This window comes from Rattus norvegicus, chromosome 2 (assembly GCF_036323735.1).
Source record: "Rattus norvegicus strain BN/NHsdMcwi chromosome 2, GRCr8, whole genome shotgun sequence".
NCBI classification, from domain to species: Eukaryota; Metazoa; Chordata; class Mammalia; order Rodentia; family Muridae; genus Rattus; species Rattus norvegicus.
Genome location: NC_086020.1, coordinates 75,425,554 through 75,446,954, shown reverse-complemented (window position 1 = coordinate 75,446,954; position 21,401 = coordinate 75,425,554). Strand labels below are relative to the sequence as shown.

The following is a 21,401-nucleotide window of genomic DNA, read 5'->3' as shown; positions in this document are numbered from 1 at the left end:
GAAATATAACCAATAAAAAAAGACAAAAGACTTCATTATTATTTACTCTCTTATAGAATCTTAATTGGATTGTAAATGGATCTTAAAGATGGAAATAGAATAGATGGCATGCGTTGCACTCAGTTCATAGCAGCTATGGTTACCCCTACAAGACATTCAGAAGATCAAGTACGTACTAGGACTTAAGCCCCATCCATGTCTGAAAAGCTGTTTGGCATCTATGGACAGACAGTATTTTTGGTTAAGAAGTTGTCATTTGTTGGTTGTGCAAGTTCCACTGGTAGGTTACATCTCTGTTTGTCATGTACACATGGCCAGGACTGAGTGACCAGCCCTTGCAAGATGGATATCTGTGACAACTTGCATATGGAGTTGGTATAGATACTCACGATTATTTGATTAAAAGCTGACTACATGTCTACCATATCAACAACAGTTAACTATATTTTATTTATATCATTGACACTCTGAGATTTGAATAAAACCCAATTCCTTTTACCACTAACATCTCCTGTGTATTGTCTTTTGGTTTATGAATTATGTTTTAGATATTCATATTCTATTGCAAAATCCAACCTTATTAAATTGGTTTTAACAATCTTTAGAAGATATTTGGATTTGTGGGTGCATGTATGTGTGTGTGTCTTCATGTAGTATATGCTTGTTCAGGCATGTGTATGCATGGGCAGGACATATTTTATTTTTAAAATTGCAATTTCATAAGCTAAAGATGAAAAGATATCACAGATGAAACAGCCACATCAAAATCCACAGTAAATATATCCATGAATAAAACATACCTCCTTTGAAGCAAGGAAGATTTCATTAGATTTATACTGTACTAGACATGTCTGAGAATTAGAAGTCAGTAGGTCAAGTGATATCTTTACACATGACTAATGAAGAAACACAGAACAAAGGCAAACAGCAGGGTTGGGATAAAATGCCCTCACTTGATAAAACAGTACATCATGTATTCAATTATTCCGTTTTTTACATAAGGAATGGTGATAAATGCAACAGGTAAGCCATAGGTACATACTCTGTGGGAACCGTGGTGGGTTGTCATTGACATCAGTCAAGGTAATGTTGACAGTTGTGGATCCAGAAAGTCCGCCAACTTGCCCAGCCATGTCTTTGGCTTGAATGACCACTGAGTAATGCTCTCTGGCTTCTCTATCCATGTTGTGTAAAGCGGTTCGAATGACTCCTGGAATATGAAAATTAAAGAGAAAAAAAATCAGTAAAAGCTCTACATTGAACATATGACATTTTTGAGATGAATAATATTTTCAATATTGCATTTGGAAACAGCAAATTTTATATGAGAGCTACCTGTAGAAAAAATATATCTCATTATTATCCAAAAATTGAGTCACTGATACATTTGTTTGCATGCACATATTAAACCAGTGTTTTTTTGTTTTTTGGGTTTTTTTGTTTGTTTGTTTGTTTTTTGTTTTTTTTTGGTTTTTTTTTTGTTTTGTTTTTTGGCCTCAATATAAAAATCTTTTATTGTATGGCTCCCATAGTATCCTTCAGTCTAGACATGCACATGGACATTATAGGACAATTTGTGAATATATTTTCTCTCTTTCTACACTGTGGGAATTGGATATCAAATTCAGGTCACCAGGCTTGGTAGAGCTGACTTTACCCATTTTGTAGCTTCATTGACTTGCCAGACATTTCAAAACATCATTACCATAGCTTAACCATCTCATCCTTGAAACAAACACCAGTGTCCATCAAGTTCACATTAGATTAATTCTCATCGCATCCTATAGAAGTTACCAAATGCGACTTCCTACTTTTAAATTTTCTTAACAATTTTACATGCAATATATTGACATAAGGGTTGTTCACCGAGGTTAAAGTAGAAAGAGACTCTCTATAAGAAAGGTAAGTGAATCCAGCCACACTATACAATACAGGATGGATGCTAGTGCACATCTTCCTTTTGTCTCTTTTTCTTTTGCAACTGAATTGATTAGATTTATGGTGATTTTGGTTGAAAAGCCTTAGGCACTAGGAAAAAAGATATCCCAATTTCAAACACAGTGAAAAAATAATTGAAGCCATTTGGCAAGAGACTCTCCCGAAGGTAAACAGAGGAAAAAAATGATGCTATCAAGAGAAATTCTAACAGTATGGTAATACATGATTCACTTAATTCATGTATATGCAAAGGCCACTAGTATTCATCTTACAAAGAACAGTGCCTCATCACATGTGCTTATTACATAAGTGGGAACAGAAATCACGCAGGAATGAACATGGTTAGGATACATAAAACTATTAGATAAATGGTAACACAGCATCACAGAATATATTTGTCATATTTGAAAACTAAAGATAATTTCATTAAGAAAAATATGATGTAAATGGGACTTTTATTTTATAGGAGAGTAAAAAAAAGTTGCACAGATTGACCCTTACCATACAGTTATTAAGTTGATATTTTATGAAACAGAAATATCGAAAGAAAAACACTAACCACCCATAGTAAATGCCAATGTTCTCTCTTTTGCATACAGTTTAGAATTTAATTTTGAAGGATCCGGTAAGAAAATATGTAAACTTTCCTGCTCCAAAAAGGGCATTGAAGTTACAGTATACCCTTTCCTGTGCACTGGATCTACTTCCTGAACCAATTTGAAAGAAACTAGATAGGATGGATGAAGCTAAGAAGTGCATGCTGACAGGAATGGGATACAGATCTCTCCTGAGTGACACAGCCAGAACATGTCAAATACAGAGGTAAACATTAGCAGCAAACCACTGAACTGAGTACTGGACCCCTGTTGGAGGAATTAGAGACGTTCTGAAAGTCTATACATGGACTGACCCATGGAACACCCTTATAGAAGGAGAATGGGAGGGGACAGGGTGCTTATGGACAAGAAACTGGGGAAGGGAATAATATTTGAAATGTAATAAAAGAAATATCCAATCAAAAAAAAAGAAAAAAAGAAGAAACATGATAGCCAAATTGATTAGAAGAAAAACAGGTCATATCCAAGATTGACATACAAATCTCAGGAAAAAAAAGATTTTGTGATCATCTAAACCTACAAATTTCTTTAAGGCAGTCTAATAAGTTGATGAACGATTAGTCACCATTAAAGGCATGTGAAGGAATATTCTAAAAGTTTGATAGTGTCATCTCATTGAAAACTGATCACTATTAACAAACTTAGATATATGATTTGGGGTACCTAGGGTGGCTCATAGCATTTCTTTTATCTTTTGTATAGATGTTATTTAAGAATCAGATGAATTAATATGCAATTAATAAGCTGAATTGCATATATTCCATAATTCTACAGTCTCACAGCATTGTAGACAAGCAGTGTCTGTCAGAGTGGGAAACTTTTTATAAGCCTTCATGGGCACCTTATTACCATTTAACTTCCAAGGTTAGAGTAAAGGTCACTTTGGGTTTTCTAATTCCTATGAGCTCTGGCAGATATATAATGATGTATATTCACATGTTTTTAGCTGATAAGAATTTTTTATCCTACAGCTCTATTTTCCTCTTTATCATATTTCCCTTGGGCCATCATGGACAAACACTGTATTCTTTGAATGGGTTACTATTTACAAATATTACATAATTTACATATATAGTATTTCATAATTTAGATTGTCTTCCTCGTATCTACCTAGGTTTTTTTTTCCATATTCACTATACCGTAGAAGTTTCTTTGGTTTGAGTACTAATACTCCATTATCTTTTTGTAGCAATATTGGATCTCGATATATTAGCATATCAATACCTCACTACATAGTCAAGCACCTATTACAAGTCAAAGGAAATTTTGTCTACTGGTATCTTTAATTCTAGACAAAATGGCCTTAAATATCTGTGCACTGGGTTTTATATTTCTTTGCTTGACGGGCTGTCTGCTTGTTTCGTTTGCCCATGGATCCCCATTCCCAGTGATTACAGTATAAGTGCTTTTTGATAAAGTAAAATCAACATGGTCTTAGCATAAAACATTCTCATTAGCAAACATTAAGGAAAAATATGAAGCATCTCCCATTAATTATCATGTTACTGTACAACCCATATGCTGTCAATACAGAAAAAAAGGAAGTTTATTTATGTATATGGTAGGGGAATGGATATGTTCTATTGTGAATTTCTGATATGTTTTTTCAAACAGTGATTTCTGCACAAATTTAACAGGAATTATTTATCCTATTATTCTAGGTTAAATCAACAGGACATGATTGCCTGTGTATCATTTCATTATGTTCCTTATTATGTTCCCCGATAAAAGGTTGCAGGTTCCTTAGTGCTTGCTGTATTTTTCTTTCTGAGCTTGTCACTCATTTTTTCCAAGCTTCTTGGTAGGGAGGCACTTGTTACTGTGAGTTATTCTCTGCTGAATACAAGCTCTCAATATTGAAACCTCACCTGTGGATATGAACATTATTTCTTGAGTGTCATTCCTTAGAAGACCTTAAGATTCTGTTCCTTAACTGACAGTATTTATAGAACAACCATTCTCTAAAGTGACTTCTTGCATTTTTTCCAGTAAATAAGAGTGCAAGAGGGAAATACTACCTAAATTTGGCTCATTAGTTACCACCACACAAGACTGCAAAATAAATATGCCTAATAGACAAGAATAAATAAATATGCAGAAATAATCAGATTATTACAGAAGCTTCTTATGTTCATAAAGCATTTATACCAAGAACTGGTAAATTTCCCTTCATTGTAAACTAGACATTTTGCATTTTGCTCAATTGCTGGGAATCAAAAATATTTCTCCAGCACAATAGAAAGTGAAGAAATTAATGAGCTTCTGATCAAAAGAAGAAAAGTAAGCATTTGAGCATGCATGAAAGTGAAATGAAATAGTTTTTATTAAATTAAAGACTCAAAAATAAAACCTTACTAAAAACGTATTTAAAAGTATGCTAGAAAAACATAGAAAGGACACTTTGGGATACAGGAATACAAAACATAATTTAGACCAGACTTTCAAGAAAATACTTATTATATGTTTGCATTAAATTAGAAGACAGAACATAGATTATATATGTGTGTATATAGAAAATATTTTAAAAATATTTTAGAAATGATATATAATTATACCAATAAGCACTTTCATATTTAAAAACTATTAAAAAGCTATATTTTATTTAAACACACCTTACAGTTTCAAAAGAAATCACTGATAGACATAAGAAATGATCAATATGACAACTCATCATAAGAATGTAAATAAAACGCCCAGTAATATTCTAATTCAGAAAAATGGGTATGCTCCAAATGTAAAATCAGCAATAATCACAAAGGCGCAAGGTAAACAGGGCTGAGAGGGACAAAGAGCAAGAGGTATAACTGTTGTTCAGTGTAAAGTAACATGGTAGTCAGTATAAAGAACTTCATAGGTAGAACAACAATATCAACTAACCATACCCCCCAGAGATCCTGGGGACTAAACCATCAACCAAAAAGTACACAGGGAAGGACCCATGGCTCCAGCTGAATATGTAGCAGAGGATGGACTTGTTGGGCATCAATGGGAAGAGAGGCCCTTGATCATGTGAGAGCTTGTTGTCCCTGTGTAGAAGAATGAAAGGCAGTGAGGTAGAAGTGTTTGGGTGGGGAATCACCCTCATAGAAACAGAAAGAGAGGGGACAGGATAGGGGGTTTGTGGAGGTGAAACCAGGGAAGGAAATAACGTTTGAAATTAAAATAAATAAAATACCCAATAAAAAAACGAACTCCATGGGAAGTTTATTCTTTTCAAAAATCAAAGAAAGGAGAGAGAGGGAGAGGGAGAGGGAGAGGGAGAGAGAGAGAGAGAGAGAGAGAGAGAGAGAGAGAGAGAGAGAGAGAAGACAATGCAAAAGAAAATTACAGTATACTCCACCCATCTCATTGGTCTATTTCCAGTGTTCATAATAATAATATGCTTAAGAGACACCTGTACTCTCATCATTCTAGCAGCCGTCACAGAGAGCCAAGAGGAAGAAACGTCTTCTATGTAATGCAATAGTATATAGCCAACAAAACCAAAATCCTCCCATTTCAGACAACATGGATGCAATGATAGGTTTGTGCTAAATTAAATAAGCTGGACATACAAAGAGAACTACTCAGTTAAATGTGAAATCTAAATTGTTGTGGTGAGGCTTGTTGAAGAGGGTATGGGTGGATGTTAGCACCTTCTTCCTATAGAGTGAATTGTGAGTTAAATCCCTCATAGTATACCCCCGACCCACATACTCTTCCACAATGCTGTGGTTGAGAACAGAACCATGAATACTAGAGGTCACAAATGTAGGGTAGAGATTGGATGAAAAGGCTTGAAAATTTTTCTACGTACCATCTGGCAAATTAGCATTATAGGGGACCATAAAAAACTACATAGCAACAACTTTTAATTTCAAAAAGCCAGCAGGATAGTGAACATCTTCCTCTCCCAGCAAATTGATAGATATTTGAAACAGCACAAATGCCTTGCCCAAACTAATTATTACATGTTAATTTTCTATGATAATATAACAAGCCGTCAATAGGTACAAATATTATATTTATATATTTCAACCAAAATTAATATTAAATGTTCCAAAATGTAGTTAGCAGTGCTTACAGGAGAAGCAGGAGGGCCTGACACAACATCTCTATAATTCACATGAAGAAGCCAGCTATTATGACAGTTGCCAAACTGTTGGGAGTTGGAGACAGGCAGGTCCTGGGAGAATATTGGACAGTCTGCATTACTGAAATAGGACATTCAGTTCCAGAGTCTTGGTCTCAAACAGTAAAGTGGAGAGAAATAAGAGAATAGCATCTTCCCTTGTCCTCTCTATGATCAAATATAGATGCATGTACGACACACAAACTTACAAAATTCTCTCCCTCTCCCTCTCCCTCTTCCTGTCCCTCCCGCCCTCCCTCCTTCTCTCTCTCTCTCTCTCTCTCTCTCTCTCTCTCTCTCTCTCTCTCTCTCTCTCTCTGTCACACACACACACACACAAATCAAATGTAAAGAAAAGCAGAATGAAAAAAGTCAACCAAACAATTAATAAAAAGCCTTGCAAATTGTTTTATTTTTCTCCTTAATCCCCCTATATCCCAAAATGATAGCCCACACCATGCACCTTGAAGGTACATTTTACATTTTTATCTAATAATGAACCCTACATGAAAATTCTCTAAAAACTGCAGTCTGTACTGTGCTCTCCTAGTTCAACTAGGTTAATAATCAAGACTAACAATGATGAAAGTCAATTAACATCAAATTAAAATCAAAGCACCCTTATATTTAGACATCCTGTATGAGGATACAGGGATGTGTATCACAGACATAATTCTTGGCGGGAAGATAATCCTGTGATTGTTGTGCTTGAACAAAATAGAACAGGACTTTCAAACTTAAAACAAAAACAAAAACAAAAACCCATGGTATACAGACTTAAACACATTTCTCTTAGGTTTTATTTTTTTCACTAATATGAGCATGCAAAACTTTTAAGAAGTTGAGAAGTGTCATTTACTATCCAGGTGAAATATCCAGATTTTGGGGGGGAAAAGCCTGAGAAAATATGGAAATGCAAAAGGATCTCTGTGCAAGCATCTGATAAGACTAAAGAGTGTATAGTAGAACATGGTTTCACACTAGTCGTGGATTAGGCTTCATGGAGTTGCAAGTATATCACTGGTTTTACCACTCAGTGGAATTCAGTACTACAGAATCTTACAAAAAGCACTCTTCTCAGGAAGCTTACACTCATGGTAGGAAAAAATGTGAGAAAGATAGTTAAGGATACTTTACATAACGAACAGAGTAGTATCAATACTATGGAAAATAAAGAACTGGGTTTGTGCTCACAGTTTTTAACTGCAGCAAGACGGTACACTGCTCTGACTGGTGCATTTATCAACAGTTGCCTTGTCACATGTGAGTTCCTTCTAAAACCTTCAAGAACTTAACCACTCCGTTATCCTTCCTTCCTTCCTTTCTTCCTTCCTTTCTTCCTTCCTTCCTTTCTTCCTTCCTTCCTTCCTTCCTTCCTTCCATTCTTCCTTTATTTTGTCTTTATTTTTAATTGGTTATTTTATTTATTTACATTTCAAATGCTGTTGTCCCCTTCCTGGCATCCCCTCTGCAACCCCTCTGTCCTATGTCACCTCCCCCTGCCTCTATGTGGGTGCTCCTCCACCCACCCATCCACTCTGGCCTCACCGCCCTAGCATTCCCCTATGCTGGGGCATGAAGCCTCCACAGGACCAAGGGCCTCCCTCCCATTGATGCCCAACAAGGCCATCCTCTGCTACATATCCAGCTGGAGCCATGGGTCACTCCATGTTTACTCTGTGGTTGGTGGTTTAGTCCCTGGGAGCTTTGGGGGGATCTAGTTATTTGATATTGTTGTTCTTCCTATGGAACTGCAAACCTATTCAGCTCCTTCAGTCCTTGCATCAACTTCTCCATTGAGGTCCCTGTGCTCAATCCAATGATTGACTGAGAGCATCTGCATCTGTAGTGGTCAGGCTCTGGCAGAGCCTCTCAAGAGACAGCAATACCAGGTTCCTGTCATCAAGAGCTTCTTTGCATCAGCAATAGTATCTAGGTTCCTTGTTGACAGATGGTTCTCTGGGTGGACTTATATGAACATATAGAACATAACTTCTTAGAATCTTGCATGTGATATCCTCAAGTACATAATAGCATTACTGTGTTTTTACATTATCTATGCTCTCAAAGAAGTCTGTGCAGATCTTTGCATTCATATTGCATATTATATATTTTGCATATGTATACACACATATGAGATTTGCCACAAGATACTATTTCTGTTTCTCAACGTCATAGTCACAATTTTCCATAAGGCAAGTTGAAGTATTTTCTTCAATAGAATACTGAAACAACACTGATTATATATTTTGCATATGTATACACACACATATGAGATTTGCCACAAGATACTATTTCTGTTTCTCAACGTCATAGTCACAATTTTCCATAAGGCAAGTTGAAGTATTTTCTTCAATAGAATACTGAAACAACACTGAAACAGGACTGTAAGACCCCAATGGAGGAGTTAGAGAAAGGACTGAATGAGCTGAAAGGTATTATAACACCATAGGAAAAACAACAATATCAACCAAACTGAGACCCCAACAGAGCTCCCAGGGACTAAACCACCAACCAAAGAGTGCACATGGAGGGACCCATGGCTTCAGCTGCATATGTAGAAGAGGATGGCATAGTCTGTCATCAGTAGGAGGAGAGGCCCTTGGTCCTATGAAGGCTCTATTTCCCAGTGTAGAGGAATGCCAGGGCAGGGAGGGGAGAGGTGGTGGGTCAGAGGGCAAGCATCCTCACAGAAGCAGGAGGGCAGGGGGAGGGTGGACAATGGGATCGGGGTTTCTGAAGGAGAAACCAGGAAAGAGGATATTTGAAATGTAAATACATAAAATATCCAATTAAAAAAGATGACAATATTTACTAATTTGATGGCTTAGAGTCAAGAAAGGGAGACACAGTGAAGTAGAGCTGAATAAACTCATACTTGTAACTATCGCATTATGTTCAGTAAAAGCTGAAGAAATGCTATTGCAAGTAATGGTACCTGTTTCAACATGTCAAGAAAGTAGTTCATATTAGCGATGAGTGGCTCATGTCCAAATAAACATCAGTTGTCTACACATACATCAATTTATCAGATAATAACCAAAATTTATTTAACTCAGATCATCAGTATTATTAGAATTGCAGCAGAGTATTAGATATGAATGATAAACTTTGACAAAAATCAATGCAAGTATGTTGATAAATCAACCAACTTTATATCCTAGAAGTATTTGCATATTTTATACTACCCAACATTTATCAGTAAAATATGCATTTGCATGTAATTAAATATATACACACAAATTTCCTTTTGTTAAATAGGATTCTGTATTATTGCTAAGGATAAATGATTTTGATAGATGTGAGAAAAAATATCCATACAAAAGAAGTCATTTATTACAAAAATCCTTTCAGGTGACATGTGTAAGACAGAGAAAAATCGAAGAGGTCATCTTACTTAAAAGGAATAGAAAATTCTCATATGCTACATTGAAATAAAAATCATGAGATCAGCTCAGGGTAGAAGGGCATGTGAATTCTCATACTTCTGGGTTTGACTGCAAATAAGGTGGACAGTTATTGACATATTTTATGTAAAGAAATATCTCTTGTGTGTGTGTGTGTGTGTGTGTGTGTGTGTGTACGCATGTGTATTATTCTGCAAGCCCAAGTCTGAACTTGTTCAGTACCACTCATATCAAAAACTCAGAGAAGATATTCTGTTTCATATAGTGTATAAGAGGATCAGTTAGAACATCACTTTAACCCTATCATAAAAAAACCTTTTAACCTTGATGACATTAGCAAAGGAACCAGTATTTCATGATGATCAAATATCAAATCCTGGCCCCAACAGAGAAAAAAAAAACCTGAAGACCAAAGGACAGGGACAAAAGATAAAAAAAAAAAAAAAAAAAAAAAAAACCAAGGAGGTGTGGCATGCTGGAAGAAAAGAAGTGTTTCAGAGAATAGGATCTGTTCAAGTGTGTCAAATGCAGCTTCTCTGTCAAGTAAAATACAGACAGAACAGGCTGCAAAATGAATTGAAGGCACAGGCATAATAATGGGAAATGTGGCAGTCTGACCTAAATCTTAGTAGTTGATATGAGGGGACTGAAGTGTTATGTGAGGCATTTTGAAGTGAATTTTTAAGGACAAGTAGACTGGGGCAAGCTGTCTGATTACAAGTGGACTATGAGAAAAGGACATGATCTTAATGGCACTCTGGGATTTGGCTTAAGGACCCAGGTCAGTGGGGAGCTTCTCCAGAGTGAGAAGTGCTGGCTGAAGATCTTTGAAGAGTGTTAACTCCTGACTATATTAACCTTGATGCACTCAAGGGGTATCAGTGAAAAAGAATTATGGGTAGTTGAATAGACTGCACCATCTAGAAAGGTCTTGGACTGACAAATGAAGGTAATAATTACAATTTCAAAGAGAAAAGTGAAGCCAATCTCACTCCTGTAACACACCAATGATATGTCAATTATTATAATAAATGCTCAAAATTGCTTGTGATTGAACCTTCATTTCTTGAATTACACATAAAAGGCTACAGGAGTTATCTTTTAAGAAAAGTGCATGACATAAAAAAGAATCAGTCCTTCTGATCTTAATAAATATGAAGAGAAATTGGCTATTTTGACAGAATTGAACAGAATTGACAGAATTGTTTTTTTTATTAATACACCCCTCCACACATAAACAAACATATATGAGTAAGTTCTGAATAGTCAAGAAGAGGTTACTATACTTACTTTTCCTCAGTTTAATTTGGAAGATCACTAGTCTTACATAGTTTATACATTGGGAAAAAGAGACAAAATAGTTCAGTAATGGAGAATGTGGTTAAATGAAAAATATATACTAATTCAAAATTAAGGGAGATTAATTTTTAAAATGATGTTATCTGCTTAAATATATGCATATCTTATTTCTGCTATCTGTTCATTTGCTATCTGTGTAGGTCATTTGGTATGCTGAAATCTTCAATATAAGAATAAGTAATGTTTTATGTAAAACTTTCCACGTGGTAGCTTAGCATTTCTCTGTTTACATGACTCAATGTAATGTAAAAGTTTATGTAAAATAAAAGTGTAAAAGAAAGATTCTGTTTTTAATTTTTAATCTCTGTGTGTATATACTTCGGTACTGCTCCTAAAAATGGTTGTGTTTTTGAGTCATTCCCAAGTGCTGAGGATGTAGGGTGTCTGTTCTCCTCTCTTTTTTCATGCAAAAGTCTTCCCTTGTTTGCTAGCTGGTTTGTAATTTCTTATGTTGTACGACAGGAACAGAATTGGACATTTAAGGCAGTTTATACATCAGGTAGAACAGATAATGCATTAATGAGGCAATGTACCATGAACTGCACTTAGGGTTCTGATTCCTTGGGCATACCTGAGATTTCTTTGCAATGAGTTATTTAAGATTTGAAGAATGACTTCCATTCGAAAACAAGAAACTAACTAGGAACAATGATGAAACAAAGCCAGAACTTGAGGAGCAATTACCATAGCCTATAATGGCTGAAGGAGAAGTAAATGAGGCATTGATTTAGATTCTAGAGACTTTCTTTTTTAAAACTAACCTAGAAGTCATGCTAATTTGTTGATTTAGAACCCATCACTGTTTATTTTAACACTATTCATTCTTAAGGTTCCAAAGAATCTGTGTATGTGTTTCTACTAACTCAAGCATGTCTCTCCAGGTTATTATGGAAGTTTTTACCAAGACACTGTTTCAGCCTCATCTTCTGTAGCAATTCCCTTCAGAAACATTTGTAACGGGAGTTGGCTAAAGTGGGAAACATGAAATGCAACCAGACAAAAACCAGAAGCCCAGGATGCTTCAGCCTATGGACAATTAGGATAGTGTGTGATTGAGGAATATTATATTTCTACTGTAAATTCGAAGCAGCAGCACAATACATCTGGCATGTGAATCTTTTCACTTTCACTACCTCTTAACACTTCAAATTTAGGCTGATTCTCCAATTACTGTATTTCTTCCTGGATAAGAGCATCTTATTCCCTCAAGGTTGCAATTTAAGAACTCTACATGTTGCTTCTTTAATGTCTTTTTGTATGTTCACTCCAAAGTCAGTGGACCAGTTATTTCTCAAATTCTAAAGATATTTTCAAAAGTACATGGGCTGTGCTGAGAAGCTTTTTATAACCACACGAACATTCAGAGCTTTATGGAAAGTTAAAGGAATGTATAGGGAATCTGACTATTGGGTTGGGATGGACATCATTCAAGAACACTTAATAGACCCTAGTAAACTCTGGGGCAACATGGGTTTGAGCCCTTGCATTATTAGAGATAATGTAGACAGACTAAATTTAGTTTATAATAAATGACTTAAGCCATAAAGTGTTTGGATTACAGATGAGACAAAAGTAATCAGAATTTAATATAATTTCGAATTATTCAAATTCTATATCATTCAAAAATATAGTATGTGTGTCTGTGTGTGTGTGTGAGTGAGTGTGCATGTGTGTGCTTCGCATGTATAACCTAGAGTTTTGTATTCTACTATTGATCTATAAACTTCAACCCCTACATTTGTGTTCTTAATAAACTACTTAAATTTATGTACTATCCATATTCAAAATTTTTTAATTATTTTTGTCTCTTACTATGGTAACTCTATGTTTCCATCATCAATTACCTGTTTCAGTAGTTGAGGATTTTCTTGGTCATATGGGCATATGACTGTGCACCATAGACACCAATACGGAAAACATGAGAGGTTAGGAGACAAGGGTTTAATTTTGATGTCAAGATTTCCTTTCATGTTTTGTATTTAAGTATGAGCAGTAACATCTGTAATATATGTTTACTCAGTTAATAAAAAGTGATATTGGCCTATTCATAGATATTTTTAGAGGAGTGACTATCACATTACAAACCCTCCATAGGGTTTGCATATACTCGTAAGAGTCTTTTGAACCAATTTTGTTCAGAGATTGGCATATTTTGAAAGGAGTGAATATTAATAGATTCTTTTTTAAGACGACACTTAGTTTTGTTTGTGTTTCTCTGAATGACTATTTGCCATAGGTTATGTTCCTCTCCTGAGACCAGAAGAGGGCACTGGAACCCTAGTGCTGGAGTTGCTAGAAAACTGAGCTGCCTGACCCTGGGCAAGGAGGCACTGTGGTCCTTGAGGTGCTCAGCAGTCGCTCCTAACATCTGAGCTCTGAGTCTGGATTGATGTTATAATTTTGAAACAATTCTTTTACAATTTTTGAAAACCATCCTTGGTGGATTTAAAAAAGTTAAGAGCTTGTTTAATATGCTGTCTCCAAATGTGTTCGCAAAGGTGTACACTTCCATTTACAATTGTAGTCAGGACTACAATCCCAGACCTATTTTTCCTCCACAGGTTGATTGTACTAAAGAAAGCGGAAAAGGGAATAATATTTGAAATGTAAATAAGAAATACCCAACTTAATAAATATAGGAAAAATAAAGCATTCTCCCTTCATCACTCTGGGTTATTTGGTCATTATTTGATATGCCTTGTATATGATTTCCCCCCAAAGTTTGAGCTTCATTTATTCTTATGATTATTATACTGAAATTTGAACTTTACCAAGCACTTATTGAATTTTTACCGTGGCTAACTTTCTTACCTCAAGGTCCTTAGTTGAGAAGGGCATTTAAGATACCAAGCACTATGGTAAATATGCTTCTAGCAATTATTTAATATAACCATTTTTGATCAGAGCCATAACTCTCACTAGCATATACTCATGTACTCACTAGTAAGTGGATATTAGGCAAAAAAAAAGCACAGAATATCCAAGATACAGGCCACAGAACTCAAAAAGTTCAACAAGCTGAAGGACCCAAGTGAGGATGCCTCAGTCCCATGTGAGAGAGAAGAAATCAATCAGAAGTGGGAGAGAGGGAGGGACATGGGAGCAAAAAGGGACAGGGTGGGAAGAAGAGAGGAACACGATCTGGTATTGGTTGGGGGAAAGGACTGAATCCCTGAGGGCCAGAAAGAATGGAAACAGGCCACCTCGAGAAGTCGGAGGTTGGGGGGCCTTCCAGAATATACCAGAAACCTGGGAGGTAAGAGATCCTCAGGAATCAATGGGAGGGACCGTAGATGAAATGCCGTATAATGGGGAGAAGGAACTTATATAGCCCACCTCCAGCAGAAAGACAGTGCATCAATTGAGGAATGGGATTGCCATCTTAGTCCAATGACCATAATTGTTCCTGTCTGAAGGAACTGCAGGGACGGAAATGGAGGGGAGCCTGAGCAAAAGAAGTTCACCTGGGCAGGCCCAAAGTGTGATCCAGCTCAAGGGGAGGCTCCAAGGCCTATCACTATTACTGTGGCTATGGAGTGCTCACAGAAATGGACCTATCATGACTGCCCTCCAAAATACCCAACAAGCAGCTGAAAGTATCAGATGCAGATATTTACAGCGAATCAATGGGTAGAAGCTGCTGACCCCTGTGGTTGAATTAGGGAAAAGCAAGAAGAAGCTGAGGAGGAGGGCAACCCTATAGGAAGACAAACAAGTCTCAATTAGCCTGGACCTCCGAGATCTCTCAGACACTCGACCACGAACTAGGCAGCATACACCAGCTGATATGAGGCCCCTAACATATATACAGCAGAGAACTGCCTAGATTGGGTTCAGTCAGAAAAGATATACCTAACCCTCAAGAGATTAGAGGCCCCAGGGAGTTTATAGGTCTGATGGAGTAGGGGTTGGGACTGCCGTTGGAGTCATCCTCCTGGAGACGGGGGCAGGAGGGAGGTATGGGATGTGGAATAGTCGGAGGGTGGACTAGGAAGGGAATAAACTTTGGAGTCTAAAGGAAAGATTAAATAAAGTTTAATAAAAAGTAAAAATTTCCCAGCGGTGTCCTGCATGTGTTCTTTAATTTGGGCATTATGGTCTAGCTGAAGACAACCTTATTGCTTGTATGCTCTAGACACATGCCCTTTATTGAAGCATCACACCGACTCCTTTGAATATAGTCTTCATTTGGCTAGTGTCTCAGCATGAGTCACAGCTGCCAACAAAGATTGTTCTCAAACTGTCGGAGTCCACAAAGCACAGGACACAGTGTGCTGTCCTCTGCAGGCCCGTGTGCTCTATGCATTCACAGTGTCTTAATTGGCCTCCAATGTGTTTCCTAGTTTCTTGCTGAATATGAAGAAAATAAAATCTCACAGGTATTGGGATCTCTGATGTGTTTTTCTACCTTAAGGCTTGTATTTCCATTTTGCCTTCAAACAGAATTCAATCATAAAGCAGTTACACTAGCCTGATATCTTAAAAAATGTTAAACACAACCTATTTTCCCCAATTGCATTTTGTATATTAAAACTATAAAGTTCTACCAAGTTAGAAATCAGAAAACAATTCAGTGGCAACTTAATGATGTCATTAATTCAGTCGACATTGATTACATTATGAGGTAACTCAGAATAGAAATAATTACAGAGAATATTTTTCAATTTGATATGTTCACAGATTAGAGTAAAATAATTTCACAATTTATAATGAAATAATCTCCAAAGTGGAATATCAAAAATAACCAAACTTTTACTCCCTCTTTCCTTCCCCTGTCTTTTTTTCTTTATACAGTAGATTAAGGTATAAGAGTATGCAGGAATTGTCCATTCAAATTTATGATTAGTTAACTTCTTTGGACATTAGCTATGTCATGTGCCTCCCAGTGTAAACATTTAAAAGAAACATGTGACTTCCCACTTCCTTTGGTTTTTACTTGTACTTTGGGGTCCTGGTCCATCAAAGAGCTGGACAATAGGAGGTTCCAATGACAGCTTCTATCATATTTATACCTTTTCCCCCAGATAAGCATACAGTGGCTTATTGAACTGTAAGCTATGAGAAGACTGTCTACATTTCTAAAACCTAATACTACATTGTACTATTTCCTCAGATTAAAAAATATATGAAATATTTTTGATACTTTTAATTTTAAATAATCATTTTGATACATTTATAGGTTACATATTGTGTTATCTTTCCATTGTCATATAAAACTATTCCACAATAGTGAATGTGCTGTAGCAATTAAGGCCATAGACTTAGCAAGTAGAATGATATGATTTGAAGTCTAATCACACTGGTTGGCTCTGTGTTTTAATGCAATTATTTATCTATGAGTCAGTTTGTAATTCTAAAAAGTTTAGCCCAGGCATTACAATTTGGGAGTAAGGATACTACATCAAATAGATAATAAACCTTGCTGGAAATCCATGGAAAATGTGTGTTGCACAAAAATGGAATAATAAACAAGAGTTAAAATTGTTCCTTCCTATTTTATGATGTCACCAAGGGGACTCTGACCACAGTCTTGCTAGACTAACAGCACACACAGATCCTTCACAGGTCAGTGCCAGATGAGGTCCTAGAACTGAAAAAAGACACATGCGCTGATCTCTAACCCAGGAGCTACCTGCAGTTGATAACTATTTGCAAATGAAAAATTAATTTTCTCTAAGAGAACCTCACTAGGGAAACAAAACACTTTTTGCTGAGTACACGCTCAGCAATAAATAGACAACAGAAAGAAAATTAGAGCCATGCATGGGGGTTCTTCGTACTATGATGCAATCAGGACACAGCACTGTTGAATTGCTTTTGTCTGTTTTCCAGTGTTTGGCTGATACATTACAGCTCCCAGTTTTTCGATTTTATGGGATTACTGAGTTTGCAAATGTGTGTGTCTACTACATCTCTGTGCTCTTCTGGTACTTTGTTCTTTGACTCTTTTACTTTGGGCGGTTTTCACATATTCAAATTCATTTATTTTGATTCATTTCATTTCATTTTATTTGTACTTCCTAGATATTGTTTGTTTATTAAGGAAAGACCAAAAAGGTTTGAATCCAGAGGTAAGGGTAGGTGGGAAAGAACTCAGAGGCATAGAAGAAGGAAAAACATTATCATAATAAATTGTATGGAGAAAAAAAATCTACTTTTTATGAAAAAGTTAAAAAGAGTTTTGTTGACCATATAATAGAGAAATATAACGTCCAAAGAACCTGTTTGATAAATATCACCCTAACGATTTCATCTTGTCTTAAAGGCTGTGCATTGTGTAAGCTATAAAAGATAACTATTTTCTATTTAAAATAGCGCTATGAAACGAAGGGGGATGCCATGTATACACTAGAAAAACAGAAATGTGTTTTATGATATTGCACTGATTACTGACACCAGTTATACTTCCCAGAGAAGGAGTAAAGGCAACATTTATATTAAATTAAATAGTTTTCCCTAATCATAGCTGCAGAGGAAATACTATCTCTTCAAAAAGCATATATTTGATATATAAAGTGACATTTTATATTTAAGCAATTCTCCTAATATCATATGACAGTAAATCTTCATGGAATTATTCAGAAGAATTCCAAATATTATTTTCCAGTTGCCGGATTCTCAGATGAAATATGCTGCTGTTTTGCTGATGCTAACACAATCTCATGTGGGAGAGCAGAAGAGAGGAATTACTCCTTACAACCCTTTAAAAAGTAATTCTTCCATCTTTAGAAGTTATACTAAATCATTAAAATGTAAGGATAGATAATAAACAAGATGTTATTAATATAATATTGAATGTATCTTTTATTTGAATAAACACAACCAAACAAGAATCAAACTCCTGAGAGAAAGTAGAGATGAAAGTTATCATCTATCTCTACTTTCTACCCATCCTCCATCAACACTCACCACCTGCCCAGTCAGTAATTTCCTCACTATTTTTGGCTCACCTTGCAAAGTATCTCTGAACATTTGAAAAGAGAATTAACAGGCCTATTATCAAGCTCTAAAGGGTTCTACAGTGTATAAATCTCAATGTAATTGCCTTGAAATGTAACATCATTTTATGGGTTTTGGTGGAGGAAAACTAAGACATTGCCATTAATTTTAGTTAAAAAATGTATATTTATTATAGGTGATAACGGTGATGAAAAAGTTTCATGAAAGTAGAGAAGGATTTTCGCTTAGTAAAGTGCCAATGAATTGTGACATATTACCCAATAAAACCACTATTTGCTGAAACAGACTTGGCTCAATCGATTTTCAATTACTAAGTTAAAATGTCTTCCCTTGACTTTTATATGGCCTGATTAAGTCAAGACAATAAATTCTATGGAAAAATATTATGAACAGTGGATTTATAAGGTTATCTAATTTTTGAGCTTAATTTCCAATAATTAATCATCTCTTCTATTACTGCTTTTTAAAACTTGTCCTAGGCTAGCATGTGTATCATGTAGCCTATGAGCTTCAGGATCGTGTGTGTGAGAGAGAACAATTGTTCTCTGAGCATAAATGCTAGTACCTTCATTTGAGCAGCTGTGACTACTTTCAAGAGGCCATCAATATAAAGACTGATACTCCCTCCTAAAAGAAAAATCTCTAGACCTTTACCTCAGATCTCAGTCACACTTGTCTATAACTTCCCCTCAGTTTGTGATTCTTCTCGAACTGTGTATGCTCTCATTACATAGAGTGCAGAAATTTAGCTGTAGTAAATTTATGTATCTATGGGGGAAGTCATCACCCATGTTGGGTCCATGATTCAGCTCTCTTAGGGTTATATAGGTTCATCTAAGTACACCCATTCATGATCTTCTAGGAGGCCCAATAAACTGAGTTTCAACAGGCTTGGATTGCATGAGTTCACTACTTTGGGCTATAATTGGTTCTCTATCTAAGATGTTCTCCCCTCTTCAGGAAATTTTCACAAAATATATATTATGATATTACCTGATCTAGTTACATATGTGTTATCTCAAGTGTTTTGTACACTTTTCACATACTAACACAACATGTTTTTATTCAAATACTATCTTTGTTGTAATAGAATCTGCATTTATAAATATTACATTTATATGACTTGTCTCAAATGAATTATAAAATATACTTGGAATTTAACTTGTAGTTCATTAAGTTCAAAACTTTGACTATCTAATTTCATGGACACTGCTATTGCTAATCTCAAGAATGTATAATCAGTAGAGATTAGTTTTAAAATGTCAATCTATAAATTATTTATATAAAGGTGAGAAGCTAGCATAGTCACCTTAATGTAAATAACTGTGTTCAAAATTATTTTTCTCTAGGGTTTATATTTTCTCACACCATGTTTATACTTACAAATTAATAATTATACCAATTAATAGTAAAATTATGAGTAGAGAGTAGCTGAAATGCAATGAATTTTCCTAACCATATCTGTAATCTACAGGTATTTTGTAGGTAGAAGATCACATTGATTTACATAATAAGCAACTTAAGATTTATAGTACTGTAACTCTTCCAGCCAGAAATGACAAAATAAATGCTGTCTTCTCTCAAGCAAAACTGAGAAAAACGTGTTGAGTATAAGCCATCTGTGATTTTTCTCTAATGAGTTGTTGTTCCTCTGGAGAAAATGAAAAGGGAACTTTAGAAATCTCCAGACTGCAAGCAGAGATTTGATTCCCTGGTTTCTTATCAAGTATATCTCCTTCATTTATTTTTTACAAAATTTAACCTATAAAAGTTTTCATGTTGATTTTCTACAGCATGTGCTTTTGAACAATAAATACAGTGCAGAATGGGAAACAGCTGTTCAACATTTGTATTTTTAATAGGTAGATCATGTGCATTTCTGTCCACTATTAGAAACAATAATGTGTGCTAATTACAGTATGCCTTATACTAATCAGTAACAAAGATTCTAACCTGTTTAACGCTTTTCAGGTTTCTTTCTTTCTTTTTGTGCTTTTTTTTTCCTCAACTAGGTGAGGCTGTTGTAACTTTAATATTTATCTCTCCATTATGTATTGTTTTTGAAATAGATATTTAGAGTGTAATAGAGCTTCACCATTCCCCATTTCTTTCTTTCATCCAACTCTCCTATGTAACCACTAGTACTTACTTTATATTCATTATTTGCTTTTATAGTTGCTCTCTCTCTCTCTCTCTCTCTCTCTCTCTCTCTCTCTCTCTCTCCCTCCCTCCCTCCCCCATGTGTGTGTGTGTGTTTGTGTATGTGTGTGTGTGTGTGTGTTCCTACATACATAGAAACAACTTTCTCAGTCTGTTTAATACTGTGTTTTATATGTTTTCCAAGTTGAACTTTGGAATTGGGCCAGCAATTGTAGAGGTTTTTTTCCAGCTCTCAGTATTCCTCATACCACATAGTACTTGTCTATGATTTACACTCAAGAGCTCCCTTTTCCCTCATTCTCCAGTGTAAAAAAACTCTTCCTTTCTCCTTCATTCTGACCAAGTTCTATAAACATTGTTCTTCTCCTTCTTCTTCTTTTTTTTAAATATGGCAAGATTTTTTGTTTGTCTCCTTTTTTAAACCAAGAATTAATAAATAAGAAAGTATACATTAATTACATAAAAATAGTTCTCAAATAACAGATTAAGCCATTGTATTGTCATTAGCAGCAGCATAGGACTGGAGGGTGCAGGAGGATTGGACAGATATGAAGGTTGAGGTATTTTGTTTTTGTCTTTAATTGATGAGTAGATCATTTGAGACTTCTGACTTAAAATAAGAGCCTCTCCCCCTCAGCCCTGGGGTAGGTCAATATTATTCTTGGTATCTGTGATCCTCTTGCCCTGCCTTTAGCTACACCCCACTGCTTCTGGTCTTTCTCTGCCTAGTTTTCTGGTTGCCACATCTTCCATCCAGCTCTATGACTATGATCTGTTATTTTCCTACAGTATTCACTGTGACATCTGTCATTCTTTCCTGTCACAACCCACTGCAGTGATCCATGAATC

The 21,401-nt window shown here is 35.7% G+C and overlaps 1 protein-coding gene across 9 annotated transcripts in view; it reads right to left on the bottom strand.

Moving 5' to 3' along the window:
* Positions 1–21,401, bottom strand: part of Cdh18 (cadherin 18) — a 1,002,040-nt gene that overhangs the window by 103,766 nt on the left and 876,873 nt on the right. For all 9 annotated transcript variants that reach the window (XM_017591202.3, XM_017591201.3, XM_017591200.3 and 6 more), the window contains 1 exon segment: positions 1,043–1,210. In XM_017591202.3, coding sequence (XP_017446691.1) covers positions 1,043–1,210 — 168 coding nt within the window.